The sequence below is a fragment of the Prionailurus viverrinus genome, chromosome B3 (assembly GCF_022837055.1).
Source record: "Prionailurus viverrinus isolate Anna chromosome B3, UM_Priviv_1.0, whole genome shotgun sequence".
NCBI classification, from domain to species: domain Eukaryota; kingdom Metazoa; phylum Chordata; class Mammalia; order Carnivora; family Felidae; genus Prionailurus; species Prionailurus viverrinus.
The window spans coordinates 43,571,300-43,595,526 of record NC_062566.1 but is presented as its reverse complement, the minus strand read 5'-3'; the positions used below and the strand labels follow the sequence as shown (position 1 = coordinate 43,595,526).

At 37.1% G+C, this 24,227-nt stretch overlaps 1 protein-coding gene across 1 annotated transcript in view; it reads left to right on the top strand.

Annotated features, from left to right (window-relative positions):
* TEX9 (testis expressed 9) overlaps positions 1 to 24,227 on the top strand; it is a 61,843-nt gene that overhangs the window by 30,058 nt on the left and 7,558 nt on the right. The window contains exon 10 of the mRNA XM_047864049.1: positions 11,757 to 11,891. Coding sequence (XP_047720005.1) covers positions 11,757 to 11,891 — 135 coding nt within the window. The remainder of the gene's footprint in view (positions 1 to 11,756; positions 11,892 to 24,227) is intronic.

Here is a 24,227-nt window from a genome sequence, read left to right as displayed (position 1 = left end):
AGTAATGACACTATTCTCCATTAGATGGCACTGCCTAATTTATTGGTAGATGGCACTGCTTAATTTACTGGTGTGGATTATTGTGACACATGTAGCAACAGAGGGGTGAAAATGGTATCACCCAGCTACCCTGTCTCTAGTATCAGAACTCTGTGCTCTTGAGCATTGGCAATCAAGCACCCCTCCTTTGTCTCCAGCTTCTGTTAACTCCCCACTTCTATACTGTGACCAAGCCATCAGCCTGCCAGGCAGCACCTGGCCTAAGTTTTATCTCAGATGGGGCTGTGTTTCTAAACCCCTCACTTCTGAGGGCCCTGCAGCTTTGACCCACTCAGACCCTCTGGGGAATCGCTAGGTGCTGGCCTGCCCTCAGGAACTTTCACATGACTACTTTGCTACAGATTCCCAGAGGCTACAGCCAGGTGCCTACCTGCCCCAGAAAAAGTTTGGACAATCATGTAGCAGCAGTGTTTCAAGGATTATGGGAAGTTACAACACACATCTGGCGCCAGGTTTCACCCTCAACGTCCTTGTTCCAACAGCAGTGAACATGGCTGTTCTCCAGAAACCCCTGGGACCTTTGCCTTTGGGGAGGCCGCACAGCCTCTATCAAATGTCCTCCCAGCAGGGGAACCGCCACTCTCCATGTGACCTGAGGACCCCTTGGTCCTCACTGTCTTCTCCTGGGGATTCGCTCTTCCTACTAGAGCTCCACCAGGTATCAAGCTGCAGAGTTTCAGACTCTGTACTCCCCTGTTCATACAGTCTGAAAGGTATCCAAACCCTCTCCTTTCTCCCTTTCTTGTTCAGTCCCTTGCAAGTTTTCTACTCTTTCTCTTTCCCTCCAGCTGCTTTAGGGGGGAGTGCTTTTTCTGTACTCTCCATCCTCTCTCTGCAAGCAAAACCAGCTCCCTACCCTCTCTGGCTTCTCTCTCCCCTTTTCATGTCTCTGTGCCACGTACCTGCTGAATTCTGTGGTTCAGGTTGTATTGTTATGTTAATCCTCAAATCAGTCTTCTAGGTGTGCAAGATGGTTTGGTGTTGATCTGGCTGCATTTCAGGGACAAGAGAGGCAAAAAAAAAAAAAAAACTTCCTTGCTGCTCCTCCATGTTAGCTGGCAACTCTCAAATTTCTATCTGTCTCTTCTTTGCTTACATAAGCACTTAAAGCTATCAATTTTCCTCTAAGTGCTGCCTTATCTGCATTTCACAAATTTTGATGTTGTCTTTTTATTTTCATTAAGTTCAATGTATATTCCCATTTCCTTTATAATTTTTCTTGATCATTGGATTATATAGAAGTATATTGTTTAATTTCTAAATAATTGGGCATTTTTCATGTCTTTCTGTTGATTTCTAATTTAATTCTGTGGTGTGAGAACCTACCCTGTATGATTTCATTCTTTTAAAATTTATCTCAACTAGTTTTATGGACCAGCATTTAGCATCTTTTGATGAATACTTCATGTAATTTGAAAAAAATATATAGTATGCTGTGTTGAATGGAGTGTTCACCAAATATTCTCCTTTCAGTTATATCAGTTTTGGATTCATGTATTTTCAGTCTCTATTTTGGATGCCTGCACAATTAGGACTGTAGTGGTTTTGATTAATGCTTCTTTGTAAATACTTTTTTAAAATCTCTGATGATATTTCTTGTTCCAAAGTCGACTTACTTTTTCTGATATTAGTGTAGTAGTTCCAGCTTCATGATGCATAGTGTTTGTGTGATACATCTTTTTTCATCTTTTTACTTGTCATCTGCCTTTTATACCGAGAATGAGTTTGTTATAGCCAGTACAAAATTGGGTTTTGCTTTTTTATCTACTTCGATGGTCTCTGTCTCTCATTGGCATGTTCATACCAATTACATTAATTCAGGTTTTGATATTTGGATTTAAATCTATCATCTTGCTTTTCTAACTGTTCTGTTACTTCTTTTCTCTTCTGAATTGAATATTATTTAGTATTTTGTGTTTTTCCCCTATTGGCTATATCTTTGTTTTATATTTTTATGTTAGATTTAACACAAAAAACATCAAAAATGTTTGCATGCATAAATTACATCAAACACAAAAAACATATTTACCATATCACAATCTACCTTCAAATCATGTTATACTATTTCAAATATAGGACGCTCACAACCATATACTCCATTTTTACCTCCTTTCCTTTATGCTTTTGTTGTTACACATTTACTTTTAAATGTCATAAATCTCACAATATTTCTTTAAATAGTTACAGTTTAAAAAGATTAACGTATGAAAATGCCTTTTATACTTGCCATTTCTGGTATTCTTCATTCTTTAGACCTGTTTTTGTATATGTCTGCTTGAAATAACTACTCTTTCCATTTTTGTGGTATCAGTTTGCTAATTACTGATTCTTTGTTTCTGTTTCTTTGAAAAAAGACTGTTTTCTTTACATTTTTTTTATTTTGAAAATTATAGATTCACAGAAAGCTGGAAAAATAATAAGTCCTGTGTACCCTTCACTCAGTTCCCTCATTGATAACATTGAACATAATTACAGTACAATATCAAAACCAGGAAACCAACATTGGTACACACCACAGGTATTATTCATATTTCATCAATTTTGTATGCACTTGTGTTTGGACCCTTACGTTTTTGAAGGGTATTTTCCTCTAGAGATAGAATTATCAGTTGAAAATTTTTGTCTTCTTTTAGTACTTTAAAGATACCATCCCACTGTCTCCTAGGTTATGTCATTTCTGACAAAAATTTCACAGTAATTTTTGCTCTTTTTATTTTTATATCTTTTATCTCTTCTTTTAAGACATTCCCTGGTACTGGTTTTCAGCAATTTGATAATGATGTGTTTTCTTAGTTTTGTGTGGAGAAAGTGTTTATTCTGCTTGAAGTTTGTAGAACTTTTTGGATCTGTGGGTTTATAATGTTCCTGAAATTTGGAAAATGTTGGCAATTATTTCTTTCAGTATTTTTTCTTTCTCCTCTCTTTCTCTCCCCTGACCTGAGACTTCAATTATACTTTTGTTACACCACTTGATATTATCACACTGATAATATATCAATGATATTAGGTCACTGATGTTTTTAAGCCTTTTTCCTTTATATTTTTTGTTTGGATAGATTCTGTTGCTATGTCTTCAGTAGTTCACTCATCGTTTCTTTTCAATGTCTGATGTGTTCTTATTCTTAACCCAGTGAAAAGTTCATTTGGATATATTATTTATCTGTAGAAGTTCCATTTGATTCTGTTTTATATTTTCAATTTATGTTCTCATTATAATAATGTATATAATTAAAATAGCTGTTTGGAAAGCCTTGTCTGCTGGATCCATCATTTTTCTCAGATATGGATTTGTTTCTCTTGACTATTTTTTCTCCTGGAGATCAATCACATTTTCCTGCTTCTTGAATTGGTTAGTGATTTTATATTGGATGATAGACATTGTGAATATTATATTATTGAGTGTCTGTGTTTAGTGTGCTCTTTGAAGATAGTATTGGGTTTTAACAGATATTTTTCAATATAGTCCCTTTGAGTCCTGTTTTTAAGTTTGGTTGGGTGTGTCTAGAGTAGCCTCCAAGAATAATTCAACTCTACTACCAAGGCTTCCCTTAAAGATATCTTCCAAAATCTCGACTGAATGCCTTAGATTATCACTATGGACTCTCACTTCTGTCTGTTTAGAGCTCAAATGTCTTCATTCCTTGTCTGAATGACGTGAATTGTTCTATATACACTTCCTGCTTGTTCTTTGCTGGCCTTGTTGAGTTTCTCTGTATGCAGGTGTGGCCTAGTCCTCAGTATGTGGATTCCTGAAGCTCCTTCCTAATGGAGTTCCTCCTTACTTGAACCCTTCTTAGAAATTCTAGCTGCCTTAGTCTCCTCCAACTCCCATCTCTGTCTCCTTACTCAGCTCAACAGACCTTGAGCTCTATTTGTGTTTTCTCCTCCTTGTACCCAAATTGTGGGTGTTGCCTTGAGGCCGAATGCTGGGGTGATTATAGGACTACTTCATTTATTTCCCTTCTGTCAGGAATCACCATCCTACTGTTTTCCATGATCTCTAAATAGTTATTTAACAAGTTTTGATTTTTTCTTTTAGTTGTTTATGATGTGTTTTTATGTTAGATCCTTATTGTTTATCATGTGTGGAAGACTTAATCTCTGTTTTATGTTGGTTTTGGTCAAATTAAAGTCAGCAGGTACATTCACAAGTTTCTCTGACCATGAATTATGTCACACAAACATGCTTATCATTAGTAACTCACTTTTTAAAAAGTCTGCTCTCTTTTTATCTTTTTTCCCAGCTAAAATTGATGTTTGTATAATTTCTTGAAGATACTTTATTCTTTTTTGCTTTTATAGCAAAACTACTCAAAATCATTTTAATTTCTTCAACTTCTTATCTTGCAAAGAAAGCTTTTTAAATTTTTGCCTAGATGTGTCCTGTAGAGCTGTTATATTAATGGTCCTTTTGTTTAATATTGTGTAGTTTACAAATTGCTATCACATACATAAGATAGTTGTGTATAGTCAAATATATTTTTATTATACAGATCTGCATCTCCCCCCTGTTCTTTATTCCCTTCCTCCCAGCTTAGTTTTCATGTTCACTACTTAATTATCCATTGTATATTCTTAATTTCCCTGCAAATCTAGTGTGTGGGCAAAACCCAAGCCTAGTTAAACCTAATGTCCTTGCTACTGCATGCTTCCTCAAGTGCAGTGAATTTGGGCTGTCAAAACAAAACAAAACAAAAAAACACCAGCCAAATGGATTGGTCCTATTTTAATTTATTTTACAAATCTCAGGTGTAATGCCATTTTCCTCTCCAACTTTCTGAGAAGTCATTTCCCTCTCCCAAGATGATTATTAAACAGGTGAACTTTTCTCCTCAACTTTTCAGTACTTCTAACTTTCCCATTTTAAGTTCATGACTTTGCCCCCTGTTTTACTAAGAAAATAAAATCAAAAGATAACTCTTTCTCATCCTGTCACTAAATATGTGAATGTCTCTGCCTCTGTACCCATCTACTCTGCTTCCCCCTAATGTATGACAATAGATTCCTACCTCTTCTGTGTAAATGCCTCTCTTTACCGTGCACTGGATCACATACCCTCTCTCCTACTCAAGGACTTTGCTTCTACAATTATCCTGTCTTTGTCTTTCAAAAATCACATTCATCTATTGGATTATTCATATTATCATAGAAACATGTTATAGAATATGTAATATATTTTTTAAAACCTCCATAGATCTTATATGTACCTCCAGCTCTATAACATTGCTCCCCATTATAGTGAAGCTTGTTAAAATGGTTGTTTATACTCAATGTCTCTATTCCTCATTTGTCATTCTCTCCTGAAACTAGTCTAGTTAGGTTTCCATCTCTGCTCTGCCTCAGAACCATTCTTTACAACATCATCAGTAATCCACACTGCCAGTTGTAGTCAGTTACTATTCCTTTCAGTAATTTGTCTCTCAGTAACATTTGCCATGGTTGATTACTCACTCCTTGAAATACTTTTCATTTGACTTCTATAGCACACTTAATGATTTTCTTCCTTATTTTCTTGATCTTTACATGTTGAAGTACCCAAGGCTGAGTCCTTGGCTCTCTTCACTGTTCTGTCTACATCCAGTTGTTAGATGCTCTCATTCACTTCCATGGCTTTATATACCATCCATATGTTGATCACCACCACATTTCTTTTTCTTGCTCTAACCTCTTCTTTGGTGCCCACTTGATACTTCTGCTTGATATGTTAAACTTCGTACGTCTTAAAAGGAGCTCCTGCTTCCCGGCACTCTGCAAACAAGCTTCACCTCTCCTTCTCAGTAAAAGACATCAAGTTGTTCAGGCCAAAATCCAAAAGTCCTGTTGCTCCTTCTCTCTTCCCATATCGACATCCAACCCATCAACAAGTTCTGTCAATTCTATCTTCAAAATACATAGAATTAACTACTTATCAAAAACTCACTACTTCTATCCAAGCCCCAGCTACTGTCGTTCACTTACTCTATTCCAGTAACCTCCTAGATTGATAGTCCTACCTCAATAGCAATACCACCTCGGTTATCTTTGAATATGCTGAGTGGATTCCTACCTCAAGATCTTTTTTTCATTGTTCCTTCAGTCTATAAGTCTTCCCTCCAGATCTTTACAAGAATTATCCCCACATTTGGAATCCTTACAAATGTAAATTTCGGGAGTAAATATGACTCTCTTAAGGTAGCCAAATGCCTTATCACCTAATTAGTGACATGCATGAATGGATGAACAAGATTCCCACTGTCCCTACCTAGTATCCAGTGAAACCACAGCCAGGGGAACAGGCTTGGTGGAATCAGGGGGGAAAGAAGACCCTGTTGACCTTGACTCTAGTCTGGCATGGTGAAGAGACATGAGAGGTGTAGAATAAGTGGGAGGCCCCCGGTGGCCCACCCCCCATCCCTGTGAGGGGTTAACCAGGTAATGGGTCAACCAGGCAATTAGAGAAGAAATTTAAAAATAGATGGAAACAAATGAAAATGAAAATACAACAATCCAAATGCTTTGGGATGCAGCAAAGGCTGTCCTGAGAGGAATATACATTGCAATCCTGGCCTATCTCAAGAAACAAGAAAAATCCCAAATATAAAATCTAACAGCATACGTAAAGGAAATAGAAGCAGAACAGCAAAGACACCCCAAACCCAGCAGAAGAGAAATAATAATGATCAGAGCAGAAATAATATAGGATCTAAAAAAAAACCTGTAGAACAGATCAATGGAACCAAGAGTTGGTTTTTTTTAAAAAATAAACAAAATTGATAAACCTCTAGCCAGGCTTCTCAAAAAGAAAAAGGAGAGGACCTAAATAGATAAAATAATGAATGAAAATGGAATTATTACAACCAATCCCTCAGAAATACAACCAATTATCAGGGAATACTATGAAAAATTTATATTTTATATATATGCCAGTTTATATGCCAACAAACTGGACAACCTGGAAGAAATGGAGAAATTCCATTGGAATTCCAACTTCTGTTGGAAAGTCTAGCATCAGCAATCAGACAACAAAAGGAAATCAAAGGCTTCAAAATTGGCAAAGATGAAGTCAAGCTTTCACTTTTTGCAGATGACATGATATTATACATGGAAAACCCGACAGACTCTACCAAAAGTCTGCTAGAACTGATACATGAATTCTGCAAAGTCGCAGGATACAAAATTAATGTACAGAAATCAGTTGCATTCTTATACACTAATAATGAAGCAACAGAAAGACAAATAAACTGATCCCATTTACAATTGCACCAAGAATCATAAAATACCTAGGAATAAACCTAACTAAAGATTTAAAAGATCTGTATGCTGAAAACTATAGAAAGCTTATGAAGGAAATTGAAGAAGATATAAAGAAATGGAAAAACATTCCATGCTCATGCATGGGAAGAATAAATATTGTTAAAATGTCAATACTACCCAAAGCAATCTACACATTCAATGCAATCCCAATCAAAATTGCACCAGCATTCTTCTCAAAGCTAGAACAAGCAATCCTAAAATTTGTATGGAACCACAAAAGACCCCGAATACCCAAAGAATATTGAAGAAGAAGACCAAAGCGGGAGGCATCACAATTCCAGACTTTAGCCTCTACTACAAAGCTGTAATCATCAAGACAGCATGGTATTGGCACAAAAACAGACACATAGACCGATAGAATAGAATAGAGACTCCAGAATTGGACCCACAAAAGTATGGCCAACTAGTCTTTGACAAAGCAGGAAAGACTATCCAATGGAAAGAGACAGTCTGTTTAACAAATGGTGCTGGGAGAACTGGACAGCAACATGCAGAAGAATGAAACTAGACCACTTTCTTTCACCATTCACAAAAATAAACTGAAAATGGACAAAGGACCTGAATGTGAGACAGGAAGCCATCCAAACCCTAGAGGAGAAAGCAGGAAAAAACCTCTCTGACCTCAGCCGCAGCAATGTCTTACTTGATACATCTCCAAAGGCAAGGGAATTAAAAGCAAAAATGAACTATTGGGACCTTATGAAGATAAAAAGCTTCTGCACAGCAAAGGAAACAACCAACAAAACTAAAAGGCAACCAACGGAATGGGAAAGATATTTGCAAATGACTTGTCAGACAAAGGGCTAATATCCAAAATCTATAAAGAACTCACCAAACTCTACACCCGGAAAACAAATAACCCAGTGAAGAAATGGGTAGAAAACATGAATAGACACTTCTATAAAGAAGACATCCAGATGGCCAGCAGGCACATGAAGAGATGCTCAATGTCACTCCTCATCAGGGAAATACAAATCAAAACCACACTGAGATAACACCTCACACCAGTTAAAGTGGTTAAAATGAACAAATGAGGAGACTATAGATGCTGGAAAGGATGTAGAGAAATGGGAACCCTCTTGCACTGTTGGTGGGAATGCAAACTAGTGCAGCCGCTCTGGAAAACTGTGGAGGTTCCTCAAAAAATTAAAAATAGATCTACTCTATGACACAGCAATAGTACTGCTAGGAATTTACCCAAGGGATACAGGAGTGCTGATGCATAGGGGCCCTTGTACCCCAATGTTTAGAGCAGCACTTTGAACAATAGCCAAATTATGGAAAGAGCTTAAATGTCCATCAACTGATGAATGGATAAAGAAATTGTGGTTTATATACACAATGGAATACTACTTGGCAATGAGAAAGAATGAAATATGGCCTTTTGTAGCAATGTGGATGGAACTGGAGAGTGTGATGCTAAGTGAAATAAGTCATACAGAGAAAGACAGATACCATATGTTTTCACTCTTATGTGGATCCTGAGAAACTTGACAGAAGACCATGGGGGAGGGGAAGGAAAAAAAAAGTTAGGGAGGGAGCCAAATCATCAGAGACTGTTAAAAACTGAGAACAATCTGAGGGTTGATGGGGGGTGGGAGGGAGGGGAGGGTGAGTGAGGGGTACTGAGGAGGGCACCTTTTGGGATGAGCACTGGGTGTTGTATGGAAACCAAGCTGACAATAAATTTCATTAAAAAAAAAAATAAGTGGGAGGCCTCTGGCGTCCTGCCCCCCCCCCCCATGAGGGGGCGGGGCAGGGTCCCCCGGCCTTGCCGGCCAGCGGTGAAATACCACTACTCTTACCGTTTTTTCACTGACCCAATGAGGCGGGGCAGGATGAGCCCCAAGGGGCTCTCACTTCTGGCGCCAAGCCTTCTTTATTTTTCTTCATAGACCTTATCACTACCAGATATTATGTATGAGTATGTATATATGTATGTGCTTATCATCTGTCTTTTCGTCTAGAAGGTAAGCTTTATGAAGGGAGGAACTTTGGCTAATTATCATGTGCCCATCATTCATATAGAATACTACCTGGCACATAGTAAGTGCTTGATAAATGTGTTGCATAAGTAATTAGATATACATCTCATCACTTCCAATTTCAGATGTGGAAACTGAGTCTGTCACAGTTCATAGGTTTTCTGACTCCACGTTTAATGCTCTTTGTACCTTAGCCACCTGTTTCTAGAACCTTATCTGATCATTTACTTGTCCTCATGTAATTATTTCTCTTCTAAATTACTGTGGCAACTTGTTCCTCTTAAAGCATTTGCTACATTTCATCCTGTGCTGTGGCTACTGATACATACCTCTCTGTATTCTTGCCCTCTTGTAGTGCCTTATGAATGCTTTAAAAGTTATCAGAGGGTGGCAGATTATTTCTTGGATCTCATACTCTTTGAGTTTTAAAGTCAGATTTTCTTTAAGCTATCTAGATTTTTCTTTTAAAGCTGATGTAAAAGTAGGGGCTTGAGATCTTTCATAAAATTTTTCTCTAACAACATGTAAACTGCTTAACTTTGGTAACAATAGGTTTACTGTATTGAGTATTTTCAGCATATATAAAAAATATTGGTACTTTGTATGCATTTTGTAAAGAGTCCTTGAGTGTGACTGAAAACAGCAATGTTTTCAAGTTTTTGGTAAGGTTTTCCCTTAGTAGATTTACTCGTATAGGAATATTTTATTTCATATTTTAGTATTCTAATGGCTACCGTTTTTCTTTTTCACTTCTCCCAAGCAGGAGGTCAATATTGATTCACAAAAAGGGGAACATAATGTGGTGTAGGATGGTTTCCATTTTTCTATGAAGCAGGTTACAAAGTCACCAGAAGGAAAGAGAAGGGCAAAGATTTATTTCATATTCTTATGAGAGGAGGCTGAAATGAGGCAGCTAGAATTGTGGACTTTCTAGCTAATGAGAATCTCTGCCTTTTCCATGTGAACAGTGAGATAAATCAAGCTTGCTATTACTGTAGCTACCACCCACAAAGCTGTGAAGAAGGCTGGTGATAGCAGATGGTATCCATACACAGTTTGATTTGTTTAGAAACCTACATAAAGAGCAGCATGTGTTTTGTTGTATTTTGTTTTGTTTTGCCCTTAATTACTCAGAGCCAGGGAGATCAGTTTTCAAATAAAATCTAGTGATGCAGCCAGGAGAAAAAAAAGCTTAATAAAAGAAGAAAACAGACAACTGTAGCTTTAACTGCATCATTTCAATTCCCTGATATTTATTGAGTATCTGTTGTATATAAAGCTCTGTACTAGGCACTATAGGAAATGCAAAGAAGAGTGAGTTAAGTATTAAAAAATAAATTTAATTGAATAAACATGTCATTAAACTTCTGGGAATACAGAAATTAAGACCATTTCTATCCTTAATGAGTTTGTAGTATAGTGGGGGAAATGAAGTAAATGGATAGTTTCAGTTCTCCACAGCAGGTACCATGATAAATGTGCGTCACGGTGTTGTAGAAGCTCTAAAGAAAGGGTACCTAATCCAGCCTAGGAGGAGAATGAGGAAGATAATGAGGGAAGGCTTCTTGGAGGAGGTAAAGCCCTCGTGTACACCCTTCACTGAGTTTTAAAGGATAAGCATGTAAAAATGAGGAGTAGGCAGGAGGGATCAGGGCAGAAGCAAGAGCATGAGCAAAGGCTTAGAGGCAAGAAACATCATAGCTTTAGAAGAGATCCACATACTGCTGATACATCTGAAGGTAACATTTCTGGCAGGAGATGAAACTGTAGTGCCAGATGATGGTAGAATTTGGAGTTTATCCTACATGTTCATGTTTCTTCATGTGTGGCCTGTAGACTCTGTGCAGCAGCATCTCTTAGAATATTTGCAGAAATGCAAATCTAAACCTACCCCAAGATGGGGAAAATTAATCCACAAGATCTGTTGTTTTTGCTCAGAGTTGGGATTTTCCCTATAAGGCTAACATAGAATGCTCTGTTTTTAACAAATATTTCTTCTATACTTCGTTAGGTTTACATAAACACAGTGTTTATGAGAGAGTTTGTGCCTTACATGGGTGTTTTGGGGAGGTTCCCAAAGGAAGAATTGTAGTTACAAGGAGTTGCTTATAAAATAAATACAGAGAATCTCTATACTACATAAAAAGAAGTAGAAAATTCCACACAAATAGTAATTTGAAAGTTGAATTCATAACTACATTTTTAAGGATATATTTTCCTATTACTAATTTGGAAGTAAGAATTCCCTGAGACTTCTGTCAGTCAGTCTTCAGCCCTCCGCCCCCAGCTGTATGTGTGTGTGTGTGTGTGTGTGTGTGTGTGTGTGTAAAATTTGGGAGAAATGGAAAATGTTATATAATAATAGAGGGAACTTGTGATATATTTATAAATGTCCCATATATTTCTTTTACTGTACAGGAATTAGAAAATAAAAGAAGACTACAAAAACAGGCTGCTACTAATCAAAGTGCTACAGAAGTTCGGTTGAATAGAGCTCTAGAAGAGGCAGAAAAGTATAAATTGGAGTTAAGTAAATCAAGGCAAAATAACAAGGTATGGAAAAATTGAACAGTTTGGGTAGTGGTCACCTTTGGTAACTTCTTTTATGCAAGAGTCAAAAATAATAGTTTTTAAATTATAATTCTTGATGTCATGGCAAACATTTCTCTTCAAAGAAGAAATACTTGCATCATCAATATGTACATCTTCAATAAGTTAGGATTATATTTCTTGGGCTATTGCCATAATTGGATGATAGCACACCTCTTTAGAGGATTCAGTCATTTTCCCATCCAAAAATCTTTATTGTGTGCACATATTATGTGCCAGACATTTTTCTAATCTCTGGGGATAGATGAAAGGAAAATGTCCCTTTTGCACCTCAAGTCTGCTTCCTTTTCTGAGCCTCAATTTTTCAGTATATCAATGCAATTATGTGGTTCTCAAACGTGAGCGTGTATCAGAATTACCTGGAAGGCTTATTAAAACACACATTGCTGGGGCCCAACCCCAGAGTTTCAGATTTAGTAGCTGGGGTGAGGCCTGTTTTAACTACTTTAAGGAAGCAGTTTTAACAAGTTCCCAGGCTGATGCTGATGCCACTGGTTCTGAGACAACATTTTGATAGTCACTATTATAGGGTTGTTGTAAGAATGACTGTTGTATCCTGGTATCTAGCCAGTGATGGGCATAGAATTAGCACTCAGTCCCTGAAATGTCTGTTGAATAAATAAAGGCTCACATATCCATGTTGTGTAAAAACCTTTTGTATACTCTATTTTGTATATCAAAATCTTGTATAAATTTTGGCTATTAGTTTTTGGTTCTATGTCAGCCTAAAAGTGATACTCCATTGGAATCTCTCCCTTAGGACAATAATGAATACTTTAACAATGACTTGGGTGATGAAATTAGGAGCCACTGTCATTATAGACACAGATGATACATTTTGGACTAAATTAATAACACTTAATAAGTGTTAGAACTAACACTATGTTAGAACATAGAACTAAACTGAACTTGATGAATCCTCTAACATGTTTAACAGAGGCAAATATGTTACAGTGACTAAAGAGTTTTAAGATATCTTCTATGAGATAGTTATGCTGTGTGATCAGACTATGTTCATGTTCAAGAGCCATCAATGATAGTATGATGACAGGGATTTATTAATAGAAGTTAGTAAGCAAGTTAGGAAGTCATCTTTATAACTTGCCAATAATTAGCATGCTCTTGGAGTATTATTTTCACTTTGGTGCACTCTGAAGGGATTTTGAAGAAAATGGAATAACCGTGTATATGCCAGGATTTGCTAATTCTTGGTTGTAGATGTGATGTCTGTTTTAGCACACACATTAGAGAAGCAGAAGGAAAAACTTGTTTCCATGACAGCAATAATCCCAGTCAGCCATTTTACAAATTCAAGTAATGAGGATTTGGTATGCGAACTCAGTTTAAAACCATCAACACTGTAAAAACAAATGTGTCCAAGATAAATTTCTGATCCCAAGTCAGCATTATGGGTGATGAGTTTAAAGACAGTTGGGATAACATTTTGTGTAACTATTTGCTATGAAGTAGGCATTTCAAGATCAGAGTTCTTAGACGTAACTTATTTCAGATTTCTGAAAAAATATGTGTATGTCTTTAAGTTTTTCATTTTTTAATTATTTTGCTTTATTTCTAACTTCTGTCTTTGAAGGACTCTTTGGGCATATGCTGTTAGGTTTTTCCTTGTCGTCTAGTCTGTATATAAGTTTTGTGAGGAGGTATATTTTATTTTCCATTTTAATTCTTTGTACTTTGCTTCTCATTCTCATTAGACATATAAATAGGTAATTAAAATTATTCATGTCTGTATGTTTAAGAAATAGTAAATTTTCCATAAAATAGAACAAGATTTCCTCAGAGTCATAAGAAAGTTAAAGATTTATTTTAAAAATAATGATATATTTATTCTCCACAGAGGTTAGGAAACAAGTAATCTGGCCCTAGAATAAGAGTAACTTTCAAAATGAAAAGTCAGTCAGCTTAAATCAGATGCTGCATGAGTGGAGGGACCCTGACTGTCTCATCCATTGTTGGGTCTCAGTGCCTGAAACATAATAATTGCCCCTGAAACACACTGCAGGAAGGAATGAGGAAAAACAACTTTGTGATGGTTTAATTGGAATTCTTAAAAACAGGGCATTTGATGATTTGCTTGTAATCCATTTAAAACATGTCACCAAGTCCATGTCATTTAGGAACAAATAATTTCTAATTCTTCCTTAATTCATTCAGAAATATTTATGAGGGCCTTCTAGGTACCTGCCAGATTTTTACTAGAGGCTAGAGATATAAACATGATAAAAATAAATGTGGTGCTTATAATCACGCACTTCATAGTGAAGAAGCTGTGTGTTAGACAGTTCATCAAGCAAAACTAAGGTGCAACTGTGCTTTCAGCAGGTAACCAGGTCAAGGAATGCTTTTTTTTTTTAATTCTTTTTTTTTAATGTTATTTATTTTGAGAGAGACAGAGCACGAGCAGGGGCAGAGAGGGAGGGAGACACAGAACTTGAAGCAGGCTCCAGGCTCTGCACTGTCAGCACAGAGCCTGACGCGGGGTTCAAACCCACAAACCACGAGATCATGACCTGAGCTGAAGTTGGACACTTAACTGACTGAGCCAACCCTGCACCTCAAGGAATGCTTTTTTAAATTTTTTTTTCAACGTTTATTTTTATTTTTGGGACAGAGAGAGACAGAGCATGAACGGGGGAGGGGCAGAGAGAGAGGGAGACACAGAATCGGAAACAGGCTCCAGGCTCCGAGCCATCAGCCCAGAGCCTGACGTGGGGCTCGAACTCATGGACTGTGAGATCGTGACCTGGCCGAAGTCGGACGCTTAACCGACTGCGCTACCCAGGCGCCCCAAGGAATGCTTTTTTAAAAAGTAATTCTAAGCTAAGTTCTAAATAATATTAATGAGTTAGATGCTAGCTTATGGACAAAAGGAATCCTATGTAAAAAATGGCACTGTGGCAGGAAGAAAGACAAGGTATGAAAGTCAGGGGTGGATGTCAAGGGAGTGTTGCAAAGTGAGGCCTCCAACATTAGGTAGAGGCCAAACCATCTAGACCATTTAGGCCATGTTAAGTATTACAGGTTTTACCCAAAGAGTAGTATAAAGTCACTGTATGGTTATTTGAAAAAGGTGAAAGGAGACTATGCTATGATCAGATGTGTACCTGGAAAGTATTTCTGTGTGCTGTGTGGATAATTGATTGGAAGGATGGATGCTGGTTAAGAGGTGCAGTGTGAAAGATGAGGTAGCTTGGACTAAACTGATAGTGGTAGAATCAAGTTGCATTCTTTTATATGAGAATATCTAATTTTCCCAGCACCATTTATTGAAAACACTATCATTTTCCCATTATTAGTTGGCTGTATATGCATGGATTAATTTCTGGGCTCTTGATTCTGTTCCAGTGGTCTATGTGTCTGCTTTTATGCCAATACCATACTATTTTAATTACTAGTCTTACAATATAGCTTGAAATCAGGAAGTGTGATGCCTCCATGAGCAGGGAATGTTCTTCCATTTCTTTATATCTTCTCCAATTTCCTTTATAAGCTTTCTATAGTTTTCAGCATACCGATCTTTTACATCTTTGGTTAGATTTATCCCTAGGTATTTTATGCTTCTTGGTGCAATTGTGAATGGGATCAGTTTCTTTATTTGTCTTTCTGTTGCTTCATTGTTAGTGTATAAGAATGCAACTGATTTCTGTACATTGATTTTGTATCCTGCAACTTTGCTGAATTCATGTATCAGTTCTAGCAGACTTTTGGTGGAGTCTATCGGATTTTCCATGTATAGTATCATGTCATCTGCAAAGAAAGCTTGACTTCATCTTTGCCAGTTTTGATGCCTTTGATTTCCTTTTGTTGTCTGATTGCTGATGCTAGAACTTCCAACACTATGTTAAACAACAGCGGTGAGAGTGGACATCCCTGTCGTGTTCCTGATCTCAGGGAAAAAGCTCTCACTTTTTCCCCATTGAGGATGATGTTAGCTGTGGGCTTTTCATAAATGGCTTTTATGATGTTTAAGTATGTTCCTTCTATCCCAGCTTTCTGAAGGGTTTTTATTAAGAAAGGGGTGCTGAATTTTGTCAAATGCCTTTTCTGCATCGATTGACAGGATCATATGGTTCTTATCTTTTCTTTTATTAATGTGATGTATCACATTGATTGATTTGCGAATGTTGAACCAGCCCTGCATCCCAGGAATGAATCCCACTTGATCATGGTGAATAATTCTTTTTATATGCTGTTGAATTCAATTTACTAGTATCTTATTGAGAATTTTTGCATCCATATTCATCAGGGATATTGGCCTGTGGTTCTCATATTTTACTGGGTCTCTGTCTGGTTTAGGAATGAAAGTAATACTGGCTTCATAGAATGAGTCTGGAAGTTTTCCTTCCCTTTCTATTTTTTGGAATAGCTTGAGAAAGATCGGTATTATCTCTGCTTTAAACGTCTGGTAGAACTCCCCTGGGAAGCCATCTGGTCCTGGACTCTTATTTGTTGGGAAATTATTGATGACTGATTCAATTTCTTCGCTGGTTATGGGTCTGTTCAAGCTTTCTATTTCCTCCTGATTGAGTTTTGGAAGCATGTGGATGTTTAGGAATTTGTCCATTTCTTCCAGGTTGTCCAGTTTGTTGGCATATAATTTTTCATAGTATTCCCTGATAATTGCTTGTATTTCTGAGGGATTGGTTGTAATAATTCCATTTTCATTCATGATTTTATCTATTTGGGTCATCTCCCTTTTCTCTTTGAGAAGCCTGGCTAGAGGTTTATCAATTTTGTTTATTTTTTCAAAAAACCAACTCTTGGTTTCATTGGTCTGCTGTACAGTTTTTTTTAGATTCTCTATTGTTTATTTCTGCTCTGATCTTTATTATTTCTCTTCTTCTGCTGGGTTTAGGCTGTCTTTGCTGTTCTGCTTCTATTTCCTTTAGGTGTGCTGTTAGATTTTGTATTTGGGATTTTTCTTGTTTCTTGAGATAGGCCTGGATTGCAATGTATTTTCCTCTTAGGACTGCCTTCGCTGCATCCCAAAGCGTTTGGATTGTTGTATTTTCATTTTCGTTTGTTTCCATATATTTTTTAATTTCTTCTCTAATTGCCTGGTTGACCCACTCATTCTTTAGTAGGGTGTTCTTTAACCTCCATGCTTTTGGAGGTTTTCCAGACTTTTTCCTGTGGTTGATTTCAAGCTTCATAGCGTTGTGTCTGAAAGTGTGCATGGTATGATTTCAATTCTTGTATACTTATGAAGGGCTGTTTTGTGACCCAGTATGTGATCTATCTTGGTTAATGTTCCATGTGCACTTGAGAAGAAAGTATATTCTGTTGCTTTGGGATGCAGAGTTCTAAATATATCTGTCAAGTCCATCTGATCCAATGTCTCATTCAGGGCCCTTGTTTCTTTATTGACCATGTGTCTAGATGATCTATCCATTTCTGTAAGTGGTGTATTAAAGTCCCCTGCAATTACCACATTCTTATCAATAAGGTTGCTTATGTTTATGAGTAATTGTTTTATATATTTGGGGGCTCCTGTGTTTGGTGCATAGACATTTATAATTGTTAGCTCTTCCTGACGGATAGACCCTGTGATTATTATATAATGCCCTTCTTCATCTCTTGTTACAGCCTTTAATTTAAAGTCTCATTTGTCTGATATAAGTATGGCTACTCCAGCTTTCTTTTGGCTTCCAGTAGCATGATAAATAGTTCTCCATCCCCTCACTTTCAATCTGAAGGTGTCCTCAGGTCTAAAATGAGTCTCTTGTAGACAGCAAATAGATGGGTCTTGTTTTTTTTATCCATTCTGATACCCTATGTCTTTTGGTTGGCGCATTTAATCCATTTACATTCAGTGTTATTATAGAAAGATATGGGTTTAGAGTCATTGTGATGTCTGTATGTTTTATGCTTGTATCGATGTCTCTGGTACTTTGTCTCACAGGAGCCCCCTTAGGATCTCTTGTAGGGCTGGTTTAGTGGTGATGAATTCCTTCAGTTTTTGTTTGTTTGGGAAGACATTTATCTCTCCTTCTATTCTTAATGACAGACTTGCTGGATAAAGGATTCTCAGCTACATATTTTTTTCCTGTTCATCACATTGAAGATCTCCTGCCATTCCTTTCTGGTCTGCCAAGTTTCAGAAGAGAGATGAGTCACGAGTCTTATAGGTCTCCCTTTATATAATAGGGCACATTTACCCCTTGCTGCTTTCAGAATTTTCTCTTTATCCTTGTATTTTGCCAGTTTCACTATGATATGTCGTGCAGAAGATTGATTCAAGTTATGTCTGAAGGGAGTTTTCTGTGCCTCTTGGATTTCAATGCCTTTTTCCTTCCCCAGTTCAGGGAAGTTCTCAGCTATTTTTTCTTCAAGAACACCTTCAGCACCTTTCCCTCTCTCTTCCTCCTCTGGAATCCCAATTATGTGTATATTATTTCTCTTTAGTGCATTACTTAGTTCTCTAATTTTCCCCTCATACTCCTGGATTTTTTTATCTCTGTCTCAGCTTCCTCTTTTTCCATAATTTTATCTTCTAGTTCACCTATTCTGTCTGCCTCTTCAATCCAAGCCGTTGTCATTTCCATTTTATTTTGTAGCTCGTTTATAGCGTTTTTTAGTTCCTCCTGACTCTTCCTTAGTCCCTTGATCTCTATAGCAATAGATTCTCTGCTGTCCTCTATACTGTTTTCAAGCCCAGCGATTAATTTTATGACTATTATTCTAAATTCACTTTCTGTTATATTGTTTAAATCCTTTTTGATCAGTTCATTAGCTGTTGTTATTTCCTGGAGATTCTTTTGAGGGGAATTCTTCCGTTTGATCATTTTGGATAGTCCCTGGAGTGGTGCGGACCTGCAGGGCACTTCCCCTGTGCTGTCTTGAATAACTGGAGTTGGTGGGAGGGGCCGCAGTCAGACCTGATGTCTGCCCCCTGACCACCTCTAGGGCCACAGTCTGACTGGTGTGTGCCTTCTCTTCCCCTCTCCTAGGGGCAGGATTCACTGTGGGGTGGCGTGGCCCGTCTGGGCTACTTGCACACTGCCAGGCTTGTGGTGCTGGGGATCTGGCGTATTAGCTGGGGTGGATCTGCAAGGTGCACAGGGGCAGGAGGGGTAGGCTTAGCTCAATTCTCCTTCAGTGATCCGCTTTAGGAGGGGCCCTGTGGCAGCGGGAGGGAGTCAGACCCGCCACTGGAGGGGTGGCTCCACAGAAGCAAGCGTTGGGTGTTTGTGCGGTGCAAGCAAGTTCCCTGGCAGGAACCAGTTCCCTTTGGCATTTTGGCTGGGGGATGGGAGAGGCAGATGGCGCTGGCGAGCGCCTTTGTTGCCCGCCAAACTGAGCTCTGTCATCAGGGGCTCAGCAACTCTCCCTCCCGTTGTCCTCCAGCCTTCCCGCTCTCTGAGCAGAGCTGTTAACTTATAACCTCCCAGATGTTAAGTCCCGCTTGCTGTCGGAACACACTCCCTCCAGCCCCTCCACTTTTGCAAGCCAGACTCAGGGGCTCTGCTTGGCCAGCGGGCCGCCCCTCTGCCCCGGCTCCCTCCCGCCAGTCCAAGTAGCCCGCACCGCCTCGCCGCCCTTCCTACTCTCTTCCGTGGGCCTCTCGTCTGCGCTTGGCTCTGGAGACTCCGTTCTGCTAATCCTCTGGTGGTTTTCTGGGTTATTTAGGCAGGTGTAGGTGGAATCTAAGTGGTCAGCAGGACGTGGTGAGCCCAGCATCCTCCTACACCACCATCTTCCCCGAAATCCAGAATCTTTACATTTTACCTATGTTGTCAAATTTATCGGCATATAATTTTTTTTGTTATTCCTTTATTGTCCTTTGAATAACTAGAGAATTTATATTGATGTTCTTCCCACATTCTCATAGATTTCTTTTTCTTGATATTGGTAATTTGTATCATCTTTTCTTGATCAGCCTTACTAGAACCTTACTAAATTGGTTTTTATTTATTTTTCCTCAGTTTTCTCTTTTATTGATTTCTATTTATTATTTCCTTCTCTCTCTTTAATTGGGTTCAATTTGTTCTTTTTCTAGTTACTTAAAATGGCAACAGAATCTGTTGATTTGAACCCTTTCTTTTCTAATATAAGCATTTAACATTGTAAATTTTCTTCTATGCATTCTTTTAGCTACAAATTTTGATTTATCATTTTTTCATTTTCATTCTATTCACATACTGTCTAATTTTCCTTTTGATTTCTTTTTTACTTATGAGTTATTTAGAAGCTTGTTGTTTCATTTAAAAATATTTGGTAATTTTTCCAGATACTTTTCTTACTGATTTCTAATTTAATTCATGGTGGACATATAATGAATTTGTTTTTGTTTTTGTTTTTTTAAGTTTTTTATTTTAATTCAGTTATAGTTAACATACAAGGTTATATTAGTTAAAGGTAAACAATATACTGATTGAACAATTTTAAACATTTTCTGTACTCACATATCTGATAAACGTATTCTTAATCCCCATCACCTATTTCACCCATTGCCCTACTCACCTCTCTGTTAACCATCAGTTCTCCATAGTTCACTCTTAGTTTGTCTCTCCCTTTCATTCTCTCTTTCTCTTATGCTCATTTATTTTGTTTTTTTAAATTCCACAAATGAGTGAGATCATAAGGTATTTGTCTTTCTCTGACTTATTCACTTAGCATTATATTCTCTAGCTCCATCCATTGTGTTGCAAATGGCAAGAGTTCATTCTTTTTGTGGCTTAATAATACTCCATTGTGTATATGCATTGCTTCTTTATCCTTTCATCTGTTGATGGACACTTGAGCTGCTTACCTATTTGATTATTTTAAATAACCAGAGGGATGCATATATATCTTTTTGAATTATTCTTTTTATGTTCTTTGGGTAAATATTGAGTAGTGGAGCTACTGGATCATATGGTATTTCTATCTTGAAATTGTTGAGTAACCTCCATACTGTTTTCCAGAGAGGCTGCACCTGCTTGCATTCCCACCAACAGTGCATTGAGGGTTCCTTTTTCTCCACATCCTCACCAACACTTGTTGTTTCTTGTGTTTTTGATTTTAGCCATTCTGGCATGTATGAGATGATACCTCTTGTGGTTTGATTTGCATTTTCCTGATGATGAGTGATGTTGAGCATCTTTTCATGTCTTTTGGCCATCTGTATGTCTTTGAAGAAATGTCTACTCATGTCTTCAGCCCATTTTTGGATTATTTGGTTTTGGGTGTTGAGTTGTAGAAGTTCTTTATATATTTTGGATATTAACCCTTTATAGGATAGGCCATTTGCAAATACTTTGTCCCATTCAGTAGGTTGCATTTTAGTTTTGTTCATTGTTTACTTCACTGTGCGGAAGCTTTTTATTTTGATGTGATCCTAATAGTTATTTTTTTAAGCTTTATTTCCCTTTCCTCAGGAGACATCTCTAGAAAAAATATTGCTATAGCTGATGTCACAGGAATTACTGCTGCTCTTCTAGGTTTTTTTTTTTTTATCGTTTCAGGTCTCATGTTTAATCCATTTTGAATTTATTTTTGTGTATGGTGTAAGAAAGTGGTCCAGTTTCGTTCTTTGACATGTAGCTGTCCAGTTTTTCCAACTCCATTTGTTAAAGACACTTTTTCCCATTGCATATTCTTTCCTCCTTAGTTGAGGATTAATTGAACATATAATTGTGGGTTTATTGGGGGCTCTATATTCTGTTCTATTAATCTGTTTTGTGCCAGTACCATACTGTTTTGATTACTTGAGCTTTGTAATATGACTTGAAGACTGGAATTGTAATACTTCCCTCTAGTTTTGTTTCTCTTTTTCAGGATTGTTTTGGCTACTTGGGGTCTTTTATGGTTCCATACAAATTTTAGGATTGTTTATTCTAGTTCTGTGAAAAGTGCTGTTGGTATTTTGATAGGGATTGAATTTAATCTGTAGATTGCTTGGTAGTATGGACATTTTAACAGTATTTGTTCTCCCATTTCATGAGCATGTTTATTATATCTTTCCATTTCTTTGTGACATGTTCAATTTTTTTCATCAGTGTTTCATAGTTTTCAGAGTACAAGTTTTTTACCTCTTTGGTTAGGTTTATTCCTAGGTATTTTATTATTTTTGGTGCATTCCTTGCATTATTTTGGGATTCCTTGCTTAATTTCTCTTTGTGCTGCTTCATTATTAGTGTATAAAAATGCAAGAGATTTCTATACGTTGGTTTTGTATCCCTCAACTTAACTCATTTATCAGTGCTAGTAATTTTCTGGCGAACTTTTTAGGGTTTCCTATATAGAGTATCATGCCATCTGCACATAGTGAAAGTTTTACTTCTTCCTTACCAATTTGGATGCCTTTTATTTCTTTTTGTTGTGTGATTGCTGTGGCTAGGACTTCTAGTTCTATGGTGAATAAAAGTGATGAGAGTGGACATCCTTGTGTTACTTAGGGGAAAAGCTCTCAGTTTTTCACCACTGAGTAGGATATATGCTGTGGGATTTCAATATAAGATCTTTATTATGTTTAATTATGTTCCCTCTAAACCTAATTCGTTTTTTGTTTTTATCATGAAGCATGTTGTACTTTGTCAAATGCTTTTTGGAAACGATCATATGGTTTGTATCCTGTTAGTGATGTGCTCTATCATGTTGATAGATTTATGAATATTAAACCACCCTTGAATCCCAGGAATAAATCCCACTTGATCATGATGAATGATTTTTTTAAATGTATTACTGGATTCAGTTTGCTAACATTGTGATGAGGAGTTTTGCATCTGTGTTCATCAGAGATATTGGCCTGTAGTTCTTTGTGTTTGTGGGTGTGTGTGTGTGTGTGTGTGTGTGTGTGTGTGTGTGTCTGTGGTGGTTTCATCTAGTGTTGGTATCAGAGTAATACTAATCCCATAGAATGAATTTGGAAGTTTTTATTCCTATTATGTTTATTGGAATAGTTTGAGGAGACTAGATATTAACTCTTCTTTAAATGTTTGATAGAATTTGGGGCACCTGGGTGGCTCAGTCAGTTAAGCATCTGGCTCTCAATTTCAGCTTAGGTCATGATCTCATGATTTGTGGGATCGAGCCCTGCATCAGGCTTCATGCTGACCATGGAGCCTTCTTGGGATTCTATCTCAACATAAATTAATAAAGATTAAAAAATAAAATATGTTCGATAGAATTTGCCTGAGAAGCTGTCTGGTTCTGGACTTTTGTTTGTTGGAAGTTTTTTGACTAGTTCAATTTCATTGCTGGTAATCATTCTGTTCAAATTTTCTATTTCTTTCAGTTTTGGTGGGTTGTTTCTAGGAATTTATCCATTTCTTCTAGGTTGTCCAATTTGTTGGCATACAGTTTCTCATGATACTCTCTTAAAATTATTTATATGGTGTTGGTTGTCATTTTTCCTTTTATTTATGATTTTGTTTCTTTTTTTTTTTTTTGATGGGTCTCCCTGGAGGTTTATCAATCTTGTTTATCTTTTCAAAGAACCAGCTCCTGGTGTCATTGATCTGTTCTATAATTTTTATAGTCTCTATATCATTTTTCTGCTGTAACATTTGTTATTTTCTTCTTTTGATTTTGGGTTTTGTTTGGTCTTTTTTTTTCTAGTTCCTTTAGGTGTAAGGTTAGGTTGTTTACTTAAGACTTTTTATGTTTGTTGAGATAGGCCTGTATTTATGTAAACTTCCCTTTTAGAAACACTTCTGCTATATCCCAAAGAGTTTGTACTGTTGTGTTTTCATTTTCATTTGTTTACATGTAATTTTTTATTTCTTCTTTGATACCTTGGTTGACCCATTCATTTTTTAGTAGCCTATTATTTAACCTCTAGATATTTGTGTTCTTTCCAGATTTTCTCTTGTGATTGATTTCTAGTTTCATAGCACTGTGGTCAGAAAAGATGTATGGTATGACTTTGATCTTTTAAATTCTGTTGAGACTTGTTTTGTGCCCTAATATGTGGTCTGTTCTGGAGAATGTTCCATGTGTGCTTGAAAAGAAAGTGTATTCTGCTATTTTAGGATGTTTTGAATGTATCTGTTAAGTCCAGTTAGTCTCCTGTGTCATTCAAAGCCACTATTTCTTTGTTGATTTTTTGTTTAGATGACCTGTCCATTGATGTAAGTGGGATGTTAAAGTCCCCTACTATTATTGTGTTAGTATTGATTAGTTCCCTTATGTTTGTCTTTAACTGTTTTATGGATCTGGGTTCTTCCATGCTAGGTGTACAAATATTTTCAATTATTGTATCTTCTTCTTGGATTGTCCCCTTTATTATATATAGTGTTCTTTGCTTTATGTTACAGTGTTTTAAGTCTCTTTTGTCTA